This window comes from Ylistrum balloti, unplaced genomic scaffold (assembly GCF_031769215.1).
Source record: "Ylistrum balloti isolate Yb309-2 unplaced genomic scaffold, AGI_CSIRO_Ybal_v1 Utg370186, whole genome shotgun sequence".
Lineage (NCBI taxonomy): Eukaryota > Metazoa > Mollusca > Bivalvia > Pectinida > Pectinidae > Ylistrum > Ylistrum balloti.
In genome coordinates, this window is record NW_026782169.1 from 692,765 (window position 1) to 705,687 (window position 12,923).

At 33.9% G+C, this 12,923-nt stretch overlaps 1 protein-coding gene across 1 annotated transcript in view; it reads right to left on the reverse strand.

Annotated features, from left to right (window-relative positions):
* Positions 1–12,923, reverse strand: part of LOC132551230 (uncharacterized) — a 34,105-nt gene that overhangs the window by 20,856 nt on the left and 326 nt on the right. Inside the window, exons 2-3 of the mRNA XM_060215344.1 lie at positions 7,045–7,167; positions 2,298–2,508 (exon numbers count right to left, since the gene is read on the reverse strand). Of these exons, the coding sequence (XP_060071327.1) occupies positions 2,298–2,508; positions 7,045–7,167 (334 nt within the window). The remainder of the gene's footprint in view (positions 1–2,297; positions 2,509–7,044; positions 7,168–12,923) is intronic.

Consider the following 12,923-nt stretch of genomic DNA (forward strand, 5'->3'; position numbering starts at 1 on the left):
TGAGAATGGTTTCATAAATACGGGCCCAGAACTATCATTATGAGAACTGAGCACATCTCTCTAACAAATATTGTTATTTACAAGATAAAGAAATTTCCTACTGGTACAATTGTTTCCCTTCCAGATAGCAAACTCAGATTACAGATTGTTCATTCAGTTTTTGAAAGACTTCTAACTAGGCAAGACACAGACAAAAGGACAAGACGTGAAATAAGATTTACTTGATCTGAGCGCAAAACGCTGAAACAGATATTGAGATCACGTGTACTGAGAATATCTTCGATTTTATGCTAGCAAAGGCTCGTTATATGAATAGAAATAAATTATTGAATTGTAAAGATGAAGCGTATTTGTCTGATTAAAACACCAGGAGTACTGAACATGTACCTATCTTGTGTATTGAGATTGATAATGTATTCTTTACAGTAACGTGACATTTCATCTACACCTATCGCTAAATGAGGCTTACCTACATCATCAAATGTTTCTTACGAAGTATTGTAATGTAAGTTAATTTCAATGCTTTAAGACAATATACCTTTAATTCACTGATACAAAATATATACCCGTTGAAAATTTGTCCAATTCTTTACAATCCTTAATTTTCTTTGGGGATTTTCTCTTACAATTCGTTGTTCAACGCATTAATCTATCCATGATATAATAAACGGAGAAACTGACATGGATAATAGACCTAGCGGGTTTCGTGAGCAAGATTTAACCAACAAAGTACCAACGAAAATTAAAAAAAAAAAAAAATAGAAAAAAAAACCCACGAAAATTCAGCCCCACAAAAATATATGATTTTACAATACTCATATATGATAAAACGAAACCATTCATTCGCAATGACATCTTAAAAATATCCCGAAATAACCGTTTGCCCTTTTTAAATGTCATATAGCCAGTATTAGTCTACCATTAAAAAAACTCGTTAATTGATAAAAAGTTGAAGAATATACTAACATGTCATTGTATTGTTATCAAAACTCAAATTCAATAAGACTAATTAAAGACAACATTTAAAGAAAAACCTGATGAATTTTAATTTTACTGACAGCTTACCGCATATCTTAAGTGTATTTTATCGTTTTCTTACGTATTATTTTGTGCTGTCTCCTACAGAATTTGTGGTAAAACCTGTTGGAATCTTAATCATGTGTTTGTACACGTTCGCTTGTCGAAGAGGCATGGACTGATAAGGAACAGCGAAACCATTCTTCAACATCAGTCGGGTAATTGATGTTCAATCATCGGAAAGAAGACAGGAAAAAAACAAATTTGTAATATGATATATTCCGCTTTGCCTTTAATTGCTCAAACTGTTCGCCATTAAAACTCCTAACCGAACCATCCAAGACACCGTTATAGATTACAGATAAGTCAAATGATATATGTATCCATGGAAGAAAACAGAGTACCATTTAGAGAACTATTGGCCCATTTTTTGGACAGAATCTAATTCTGAATTTCTTGTGATAAATTAAAACTTGATATGAGATATATATAATAGTCTACCGTATGTAGTAAAACAAAATGTGGTTAACGATTAATATATATAAAAATTAATTTAAACTTTTAAAATCAAATCTCATATAAAGTTTAAATTAATGTATATATATATCCTTTTGTTTTATTAAGCTTCCGTTGAGGTGAAGTCGTGACTATTCAAAAATTGTAAATGGAACTGGTATAAGATTCTGTTTATCATATGACTTATATATAAGTAATCCATATCTCTGGTGATATTTCAATGCAGATGACGACATGATATTACAATCGAAACAAAGGGAACCTTCAGCCATTTACAGCTCCTTTAGGTGCTACCACACGTGTGAGCTTGACAAATTGTGCGTAATGGATGTCATAACACTAATGATAGGGTGGTTTTGTAATAAGCAGACATTCATTTACTACAATACATAACCATTATTTTCTGTTCAGTAAAACTGAAATTAGCTGTTTCACGATGTTTTCTATATAGTCAAAAGTACATGTACCACCTTTTAAGTCTGAAGTTTCGTAATTAATTCAGAGTGCATTTTATCTACTTTCCTGAAACATGAAACGCAGATATATAAATGATGATAAATTATTCGTAACTTGGCCCTAAAAACAGCTACTTCTTATAACGTTGAGATTCAAAATTGCCACTGCTTAAAACAAAAAACCTGATAGACTGCATCAATAAATAATATGGTTTTCTTCAATGTCCTCCGTCTGTTGCCAATTTTACTGCCGTGATAAATTTTCCATCTTATTTATAATGTTGTATAACGAAGTTAATGTTGACCTACCTAACATCAACATGGCGGTGACGATAACGTTTGTCATTAGTGCAAAGACACAAAACGTTTTGTGTGTTCGGGAATCGAATCGAGCCTTGATCACTTGAAGGAAGGTTTTAGCTCCAGGAGCTTTGATCTTCAGTTGGACAGATATCATGGCGAACAGTAGAATTTGTATTGACGCCCCTGCAGCGTACCAGAATGGGCCGCTGATACCATACTGTAAAAAGAAACAACACTGTAGATACATCACATTTATAATAACTAATATTTCAAAAGATGTGAAGCGACTGAATCCTGATATTTCTTGCTCTCCGCTTCGGTGTCTGTGAAAAAATGGCTGACACCGCTTCGTTTGCGAACCAGCGCACCAAGTCTAGACGTCATTATTCCGCGGGAAAAAATGCATACTGTCATTATTGCACAGTATTATTTAAATTTTCATTAAAGTTGTCGAAAAATTTATTAAATTTTGTTCTAATTTAAGTTTCATTGAATATTAAGTAACCACGTTGAAATATATTTCAACCTGTCACAATAATCTGAAACGAAAATGAAAGTAGAAGATAAATTGCGTCAGTACCCATGCTATAGAAAAAAGAAGCGTGAATTGAAATATAAGGATTGAATCTTGCTTCGCAGTTCATTAAATTTGTCTCAAGACCAACTCAATTCAGCATCCCATGAAATAGACATAAGCAAAATTCAATCCTTAAATAAAGTAGCTGTAGAGATATAATAAATGATTTCTGTCTGCTTTTGGCAAGAAGTAGTTTGAGTCAGAAGATTTACACGTTGTCTCTGTAACATACAGCGTGTTCAACTATGCTACTGACTAGTCTTAACACGAACCAACTGTATGATGCAGTTTACTTCATTAGGTGTCTAATTCTTAATTTAATTTCAAAGTTGCTATTTATTTGCGTCTTCATAAAAACGATGTTAAATTTGTTTACTTTGTGTTTCCAATTGGTTTATTCATCTTTTTATTTATTTACTTATTTATTTATTTTTGTAAATGTTCCACTTAATTATCGTTGTTTGCAAACATATCAACAATACAATATAGGAAACCTTACTGTTTATATCATGTATATGTTTATGATACAAGTAAAGACATGTGGTTATAGCCAAGACAATCATCAATACGTTTGCATTACTTATGAAAAATCCTATCAGACATCTCTAACGTAATCTGAAACGTCTGAACTGTTGATTTCAAAAACAAAATCAATAAATAAAAAAGTATAGCTTTTAGCATCTATGACAATCGAATGCACTTAGTTCCATTAAAGCGTAAGTGATATAGTTAATGTAAAATTAATCGATAACATCAGATTGCCTTCACTTATGAATAATTCAAACATCTAAACAGATTACTTTTCACAAAGTTAAAGATACTATCTACACTTTGCTCGTTGTTAATTTGGAAAAGTTCTAACTACGCTTGCACGTTGTTCATTTTTGTATGGTAGTAACTATGCTTGCATTTAGTTCATTTTTGTCGGGTTCGAACTAAGTTAATTCATTTTTGTCGGGTTCGAACAAAGTTTATTCATTTTTGTCGGGTTCGAACTAAGTTCATTCATTTTTGTCGGGTTCGAACAAAGTTCATTCATTTTTGACGGGTTCGAACTAAGTTCATTCATTTTTGTCGGGTTCGAACTAAGTTCATTCATTTTTGTCGGGTTCGAACAAAGTTCATTCATTTTTGTAGGGTACTACCTATGCTTTGCGAGTAGTTCCTTTTGTAGCGTAACGTAGGAATTGCTGTATTATATATATATATATATTGTTATACAATCAATCTGGCTTAAGACACTGACCGTCTTACGTCGCCATTAAAGTCATACTGACCAGAACAAATGGAGAAATCACAATTTATTAGTAAGACAGGGGATGCTGAATTGCTTATATTGCCTAATTCGCAAACAACACTTAGTATCGCGAGGTAATTGCATCTGTTGAAAATGTCTGTTTGGGAGAGTGCGATTTGTTCGTGTAAGCCCGTGTTTAATAGTGCGAACTGAACTGAAGCCAACTTTATAGTGCTATCGTCCTGAAATATCTCTTCGTCGATATATCTTGGTTTCGGTTTTTCATTATACTTGTTGGTTTGTTTGCTTGTTTCTCAAATAGGAACAGCAGGTCCATTTTCGTCTTTTTAATGTTCCCTTAGTAGATGACATGAAACGAATAATTTTATTCATTTTTTTTTCACGAAAAGAAAATATATTTACTATTGCTGACACGAGTGAATTTTTTTTATAATCAATTAAGAGAATTGATAAACAAATCCACAAATTAATCTTCTAAAATGTATGGGGGATGGTGGTGATGTCACAACGAAACTATCTGAAACAACTGTTAATGACATGTTGACATGTGCTACAAATACAATTTCAAAAGACAGATCAAACGAAATTATATTGTGGTATACGGAAATTGCTGAACCGGTTTCCGTTCTTACGTGGATCCTGATGAAAATGAAAATTTCAAACAATGTAATTTTGCCCTTTTCCTTCCGGCTAAATGGATGAAAATAACTTGGCCAATCTATTAGTAGCATAAATCTTTGACTGACACCAATGGATTAGCTGGATTATTTAATCATCAAGATAACAGGAACTTGACCTGTCTGCAAATGACTTTGCAATTACGTTCTTTTTTCTTACAGGATTAGTTTAGAAATGGAAGGTGTTAAATGCATAGCGTAAAGTTTAATCTCATAACATCTTTATCAAATGTTAAGTAAGTTGCATTGGAGATGATAATTATATTAAGCGAAAGAGAAACACATTTACGTTATATCACGGCATCAATAACAGCAGATCCTTTCAACTGCATGTTTACCTAATGTGTTTTCCGCTTAAAACAATAAAGAGAATGACAACTTGTTATTTAAATACCAATTCAAACATCAATTTGACATAACTTAGGCTAATTACGAACTAAGAAAAATTTACTCGAAGGCTGATGAACAAGTACATGGACATTAACGCCAGGTGTTCCGGAAGAGTAAGCGTCTTATACTTCATTGAAGACATCTGCCATGTAATATTTGGTCAATCTAAGTAAATAATGTCGCATTTCCAAAAGAGAATACGGTTTACAACAAAGAAACCAACAAACAAAACAACGAGCATCAGTCACGCTCAGCTTCATATAGCAAATAGGAATTTCTCAATGAAATCATTAAGTCTTCTCCATAAGCTTCGTCGATTTGCATCTCAGGGAATGTATGCGTGTATTTTTATATTATTTTCGATAAAAAATACATCTTTTATTGTTGTTCTTAGCTATGAACGCAGTAGAAAAAAGCATGAAACACTAGGGACTCAAGAAGGCATTGATTTAAGCAATGGACGTAAATTTCGTTAGTATCTGTATCTGGTTTGGATGTCAGATAAAACCGTTTCGTTAAAACTATCACATTTAAACCATTGGGCGGTTACATTCGTTCATTGGCCCACTGTTTATTGTTAATGACCATAGCTGTTGATTGGATGTTAAACAATGCACCTGAGTGAAGTGAGGAAGGCTTGGAGCTTTGTGGTCTGGCTGAGACATACCTACAAATCATTCCAAGTGAAAGATACTATTCTCAACTCGATGGACGAGCGACGACTGATTGTCAGTATTATTTGACTGGGTGGTGTGTTCTTCGGAGTTCGGAGTATTCTTTCGTGTGGAAGCATCATAAAATCGGATTCATTTTCGCACTATCTAGAAAGGGTTTCACGAACACATCGCAGCCTCCCACAAAAACATTAATCTCGCAGAAATGAGGCCATCCTTAAATAATTGTACCTATCCTATTCTATTGAGGAGCTGATGGCACTGTTATAGTGCTATGATACCTAAGTATACTGATAAAATTCTTTATAAAAGGAAATTGACATTTTTTGAAATGTCTCTATCCTATTTTTTAATAAACAGATAATATATATCAGTACGGATTTTTAGATATGACGGCTACCATCTTAAAATCCGTTTTGAATATCATGCTATAGTCTGCTGTTAATATTAATCTATTTTCTTGTGATTAATAAGGTAATAAGGTTGGTCATTGAGTAGCCGCAGAATGACCCCATTGGATATCCTTTCGTTATTTTCAATAGGAGGCCGTTTTAACCCACAATCAAGATAAGTCCCCGCCCTAGATAATTAATATTGGGATTTTTCATCTCCCAAGTGTCCAAGATGGTTTGATTGAAATTCTTAGAGATAAAAAGATTAGACCGAAAATGATCTCTATTCTACCAAGACCTTTCACTTCAAGTTGATTTAACAATGATGTACATATGTTTACATCGAATTTTGAGTAGCTCGTCCCCAGACGTTTTTCTTATAGTAATTTCGACTAGCTCGTACCCAGACGGGTTTCTTATAGTAATTTCGACAAGCTCGTCCCCAGACGCTTTTTAAATGGTAATTTTGACTAGTTCGTCCCACAACGCTTTTCTTGTGGGAATTTCAACGAACTCGTTCCCAGATTTTTTGTGTTTTTCCAACTATTCATTAAATTTGTTTTCAGAAAAAAAACTAGTTTTGTATCGACCCTTGTGTAGGCTGCAGGTCAGTACAGTCCGAAACTATGGATGTGTACCATATATAAAACCCATCCAAAGACAGACAAGCACAAACTCATCTCGACATCTGTATTAGAACAACGATAACGACATACATTGCGCTGGCATCAAGGAACTTGGGGCAAATGACAATTATACCGTTTTGCTTAACAAGCCAACTTTACCTTACTGGCGACAGTCGATGACTGTAACAAGGTTGCCGCCCAAGTCCATTGAGAAACGATGGTGGTCGATGTCAGACCGACGTTGACTTTTCCGCCTGCGTCAAATGCCACATCAAGCAAATTCTGTCAAAAGGAATAGTTAATATATTAAAAACAAGAGTCTCTGTAAAAATAATAAATTCTATGGTATACTAAACATCTCATTAGTATGATCAATGAATACACAAAGTTTCAAATGATCATGATATTAATGCAAGAAAAGCTTTGCTTATTACAAAAAAATTAACAAAAGACAATAAAACTGTACTGCGGGTTCATATGACCTAACTTTCCTTCATTGCATACTGCTTTTGTAAGACTGATCTAAATATCACGTTTCAATATACTAGTTTAAATCGGACAAAGTAATGTTCTGGACACAATATTTCAGCAAGGAACCACTTGAGAAACCGTCTTCATTTTGATTTTATACCGATTCACATCCTATCAATATTTGTAGTTTGATGAGATCTACTTTTGTATGAGAGCGAAATGAAAGAGTTTTTGAAAGATTTGGATATGTTCGTGAAAGCCTTCTTGTGATAGCGTGGAAATGAAGCAGACTCTACACTGCCATGATACCTAAGAATACTTAACCAGTATGCTCGTCACTACCTCGTATCATACTACTAACAGTCGTTACACAAACACGATGCTGAGAGCTTCGTAAAGACTAGTAACTAAGATTTTGAAGACTATGGCTTGTCTTTGTCAAGGAACCAAAGCTAAAATCTCCTTTACTTGGTCGAATGCCCAGGTAAAGTTCTAAAGTGAGAGTGTCTAGAGAAACATATGTTATAGAGAAAAATAAAAGAACGCGTCCCAAATTTCGTCGCCTCTTCCAAATCATGCATTGGGAACAGTGAGTAACGTGATGTTACTTTGGAACAAATATACTACTAGATGGTTTATGGAATAATTCATTATAAGCACCTTTCATCGTATATGTTATTTTGATTGCTGAATTTGAATTGAAAACATTGATTCAGGGGTAATGTCAAAAATTGCTGAACACCTAGACATAAAAGAAATCCAAGGGGTTCAAGATAGCCATAGGGATGGGTTTCTTTGAAGAAATTTTAGTTTGATTAAAAATTAAACTAATAATTTATTTCCAAAAGAAAACTGTTTATGAATGTATTCAATATATCATTAAATCAAGTTGTTAATTAAGATTTTTTAACGAAAGTTAGTGAGAAGTTGAAAGTGGCAAAACAAAATTTGACGGATGCAGTATGGTGCGTACAACGCGATGGCTATACTTAATCGAGGTCATGCTGACACTTTGGGTTCGAGGCCGGAAATGTAAAAGCTTCCCGAACGGCGCTATACAACGAAAAAATCACGATGTACATGCATGGCTAGGGTTACGCTGACACACAGCGCAACTGAATACGGTTTTTTTTAGTAAATAACAAGATAAAAAGACGTCCTAGTTAGCATTTTAAATTCAGGTGTTCAAAAAAATATTGCAATATCGTGCTCTTCTCTAACAACAAAACCCGGTAATGCGATCTTTGCTAAATTAATTCGATTTCTTTAGTAAGGGCAAGTACAAGCATACTTCAAAACAATGACCATCTCCTCGTAATCTATAGAAATCCGTTCCAATTTTTACAGTCTATGACAATGAGAATTGACTTAAGAAAATAAACGCATCGATATATTGATATTGTTTAATACACTTGTAAAAACATCCGAGTTACCGGTAAGAAGATGAAGTCAAGAAACAAAAATATGTTTTGGTCTTTGAATTGGAAATCAACGGATCAGTCAGATTATGATAAGGTCTATTTGCATGTTTGGTCATAACATCCATTTCCATGTTTTCTACTCCTGACTTATTGTTCAGAAAGACGTCGATGCCATTAGAGATATCTCACATCACTTATGTCTGAAGATACACTTGTGCCAATACATGTTTGAAACTAGGTTTAGCGTCCTCTCAACAGCCATTGTGTCAAGCATGGAACTAAGTATGCATGATGAAACGTACAAAGGAAAAGTCCAATGTTCTGTTTTTTTCCATTGGGGTCAAATCTATTTTGGTCTTTTCAATGTTTCCTCAGTATGAACAGAAGTTAATCTTGACTCAGCAGTGAGTGTTCTATTTGCTTATTCAATTATAGTATCTGACGTATGATATGGAATTAAGCTTACCAAACACTGAAATTCCCTTTTCCCCAACCCTAATTAATATAGAGCGCTACAAATGCCGAGAAATAAATAATCGAGTTCCGTTTTGCATTTGCTTCATGTCGAAAAATATCACAAAGAAATAAGAAAAGGCAGGAACCAATATCATAAGAAAATGGCCGACTTACATTGACCTAAATAAAAGAGATTATGATAACTGATGTAAATGGTTCAACCTCAGAATTTGCATTACTTGTATGCGTTTTAATTCATTTGAAGCGTGGCAAGGCTCAGAATATAAACATGTACTTGACGTTATCATATATATGAAAATTGCAAAATGTACTGATTCGGAAGTTTACATTTCTTTCGATTAACACTGGATTTTTCTCAGTTGCTTCCAATTTTTCAAAATTTAGATTCTCAGCATCATTGACAACTCCTAGAAGGACGAAACAAGTGTATGATGCTGATTAATTTTTTTGGCTAAACTGTATCTTTTCTATTTGCAACAGCATCGTATCAAAATAGGTGTATTAAATAGTGCTAATCACTTGCTCATTGGACATGCATTGTATACTATAAATCGTCATCAAGTAAACTCTGTGTGTTAGCGCTAGTGCAAATTGAAACATTATTTTATAAAATAGTTTCACATTTCCTGAAACCTATGATCTTTCAGCTAGTCAGCTATCTCTGAAACGTACTTAATATTGTTTCATAGTGGTTAAGGGTAAATAAAAATATCGATGTTTTAACGATATCGACATAATTATGAATTTAGAGCCATTTGTTAAATTTTAAACGATGATAAAGAAATACTAGTCAAACTGTGTTGGGAAACTCAATGTTGCCTTTATGGTATCATCGTACTGCAATATATTCCGAACACGGTATGAAGAAACCTCACCAGGTCATCTTAAATTAAAATTTCATCAATCTTTACAGATTTGGTAAAATAACAGAACATTCAGCTTTCCAGCAGAATGGCAATCTTCCATGAGGCGAAAGGAAAACAGCACTATGTGAGCCGTAAGGAAGATTATAACTTTGAAAACAAAATGAAAAAAGACAAAGGAAGAAATATTGTTCATATATTTTTGACGTTTTTTTTTTAAGAATTTATGCAATGGACATACAACTCAAAATCTTAGGTTTTTTATATCCTGAGTGTTGAAAAAGTGTTACATACAATTAAGTTTTACGTTTGCTTATTGTGTATCTAGAGGAATTTCATATAAGATATTGATCCGAACCCATAGTGAATCATCTAATACTTAATGATTAACCAGCCGCTATATATTACTTTAATATCTTAAACATCAGGAAGTGTGCATTGCTTGTTAAAGGGTTTGCGTTCAGCTTGTAAAAATAACGACCAATAACTTTGGACCCGGAAGGAAGGTTATATAAAATGGTACTATCTCGAGGTAGCACGCGCCGTATGTATATAATAATCAATAAAACACAAATCACAGTCAGAACACAGTAAATGCCTCATTAACGTGTCCACTGTCGTTGATGTCTAATGTCATAAACTCTTGCGCTTTGTCCAACGCCGCGTTAGCTATATAGGTTGTTTCAGGGATAATGGCGAAAGTGAATATTTTTAGTTGTAATTGATAGACCAAACAAGAATTATCTTAACTGTAAACATACCAGTACACTGATATAATAATTGCATACTATCATTTCATGTTACAGGTAATTGCATTGAAGATATCAGTAATGTATCAGTTGAATATAGCATATTTTACCGAATGCAAAACTAATTTTAGCAGTTATTATCTCTGATAAGACAGGTTAATTACATTGTTTTTAAGAACAGTTGTTGAAAGTAGAGAGAATTACCCGCCTGCAAAGATAAATCTGAGACAACGCTTCATTAGCAGTAACAGCGACCGTCCGGATGTTATGACTTCTGTGCTGTAGTCAGATAAACACAAATAAGGCATCTTGATTTTATCGTCAATAAATAAGTTCCTTTTCTGTAGACATGGTTTAGTACAGAAGAAAACAAAATCAGTTTAATGAAATTTTGATCAGACTTATTTTTTTATTCGTGTCAGGTTAACAGAAAGGCATATTTATTGATTATGTTTTAAAGTAAATAAATTGTTTTTTTTTTTAAGATAAATATTAATATAGAAAAAAAATTCAATCATAAAAGATTGTTTTAAACATGTTAGACATTGCAGATGTATTTCTCATTGTATAATGTGCTCATTCAAACCCATGTAGTTCCCATCGTCTTAATTTCACTTTTCCTTTTTGATCAGTTTCGGGGTTTAAAGTCTTTGCAACAGATAGGGACATGTAAAGACTGGTAACAAGACAGACACTGTGAGTAGAAAAAAAAGTAAATTCTGCTTTGGACCATCGACAGTATACTTCAGTTTAATAGCACTATAATTTCTGCGGCTTACACAAAACGTCAAGCAACCTTCCAAACCAAATTCTTTTTAAATTTGCACTTCATTGACATAGGGAGGCCGTCCTTAAATGAAAATGATGAAAAATTCACAAAATAAACTAAACTTTAAACTCATTATTAAAGATACGCCTACGATTTAAGAATTTTCAAGTCAACGAATTTCGTTTAAGTTGTATCTGAAAATTCGTGATTTGTGTTTAATTGTCATCGATTTCATGACAGGTAATGAATTAATAGCGTCATACAGCATCTTCGTCATTCTACAACCAGGCTTACCTGGACTAAAAACATAGAAAACCTGGTGTCCCATTTTCTAGAACATATCAATGATGCCTAATATTGAATAGGGAGTCTCATTTTCTAGGACTTATCAATTATGCTTGATCTTGAGCAGGGTTTCCCATTTTTCTTTGACGTATCAACGATGCTTAATCTCGCGCAGGGTTTCCCATATTCTAGGAAGTATCGTATGCTTGATTCATCTCCCTCAAAAAATGAGTGGAAATCTAAAGGATAAGTTGGATGTTTTAGTTTACTATTTCCCTGTCTTCGGGCTCTCAATCTTTTTCTTTCTTTTGATCTGCTATTCCTACCTGCAATCTTTTCACTCTCCTCACATGACCCTGGGGCCATTTCGAGCACATTAAACCCCGTGCAAGCAATAGCAAACAAAACATTTTATTAACGTCCGGATTCATTTTACGATATCCTTCCGTGTATACAAGCTAAGTTCAAGGATTCTGGTAACGATATAATCGCGAAAGCGTTTCTTGTAAAAGCGTGTCACAGATGCCGATTTTGTACGTTTAGTGCTATCACACTGACACAACTAGACACTCAACCTGGCCAATCTTTATTGGCAATGGCAAACGACAAATGGCAATTACTAGAATTTATTAAAGATAGGATAATGGGTCAATTTTTCATACAGATATAGCCGGTAGGTTTGGCTTGGTTGCTGAACGTCTGGAGTCAATTCAGGGCGTCCTCGCGGAGTATGTAAGGTCATATGTCCCTGAAATCAACTGAAGGCAATGGAAGACATTAGGAACAAAAACGATATGCGAAAAAATGGGGAACAATATTAAGGTACCAAAATTAGCAAAACTAAAACAACTTGTAAAGTAATGTGATAATTAAGTTCAATTTAAATATCCATTTGACAAACATATCACCTCCGCAAACAGAGGGAGGCCGTCTTTAAATTCTACGTTAAACAATACAACACAATACCAACAATATTGGTCATTTTCCTATTCTCGTCCTTCAC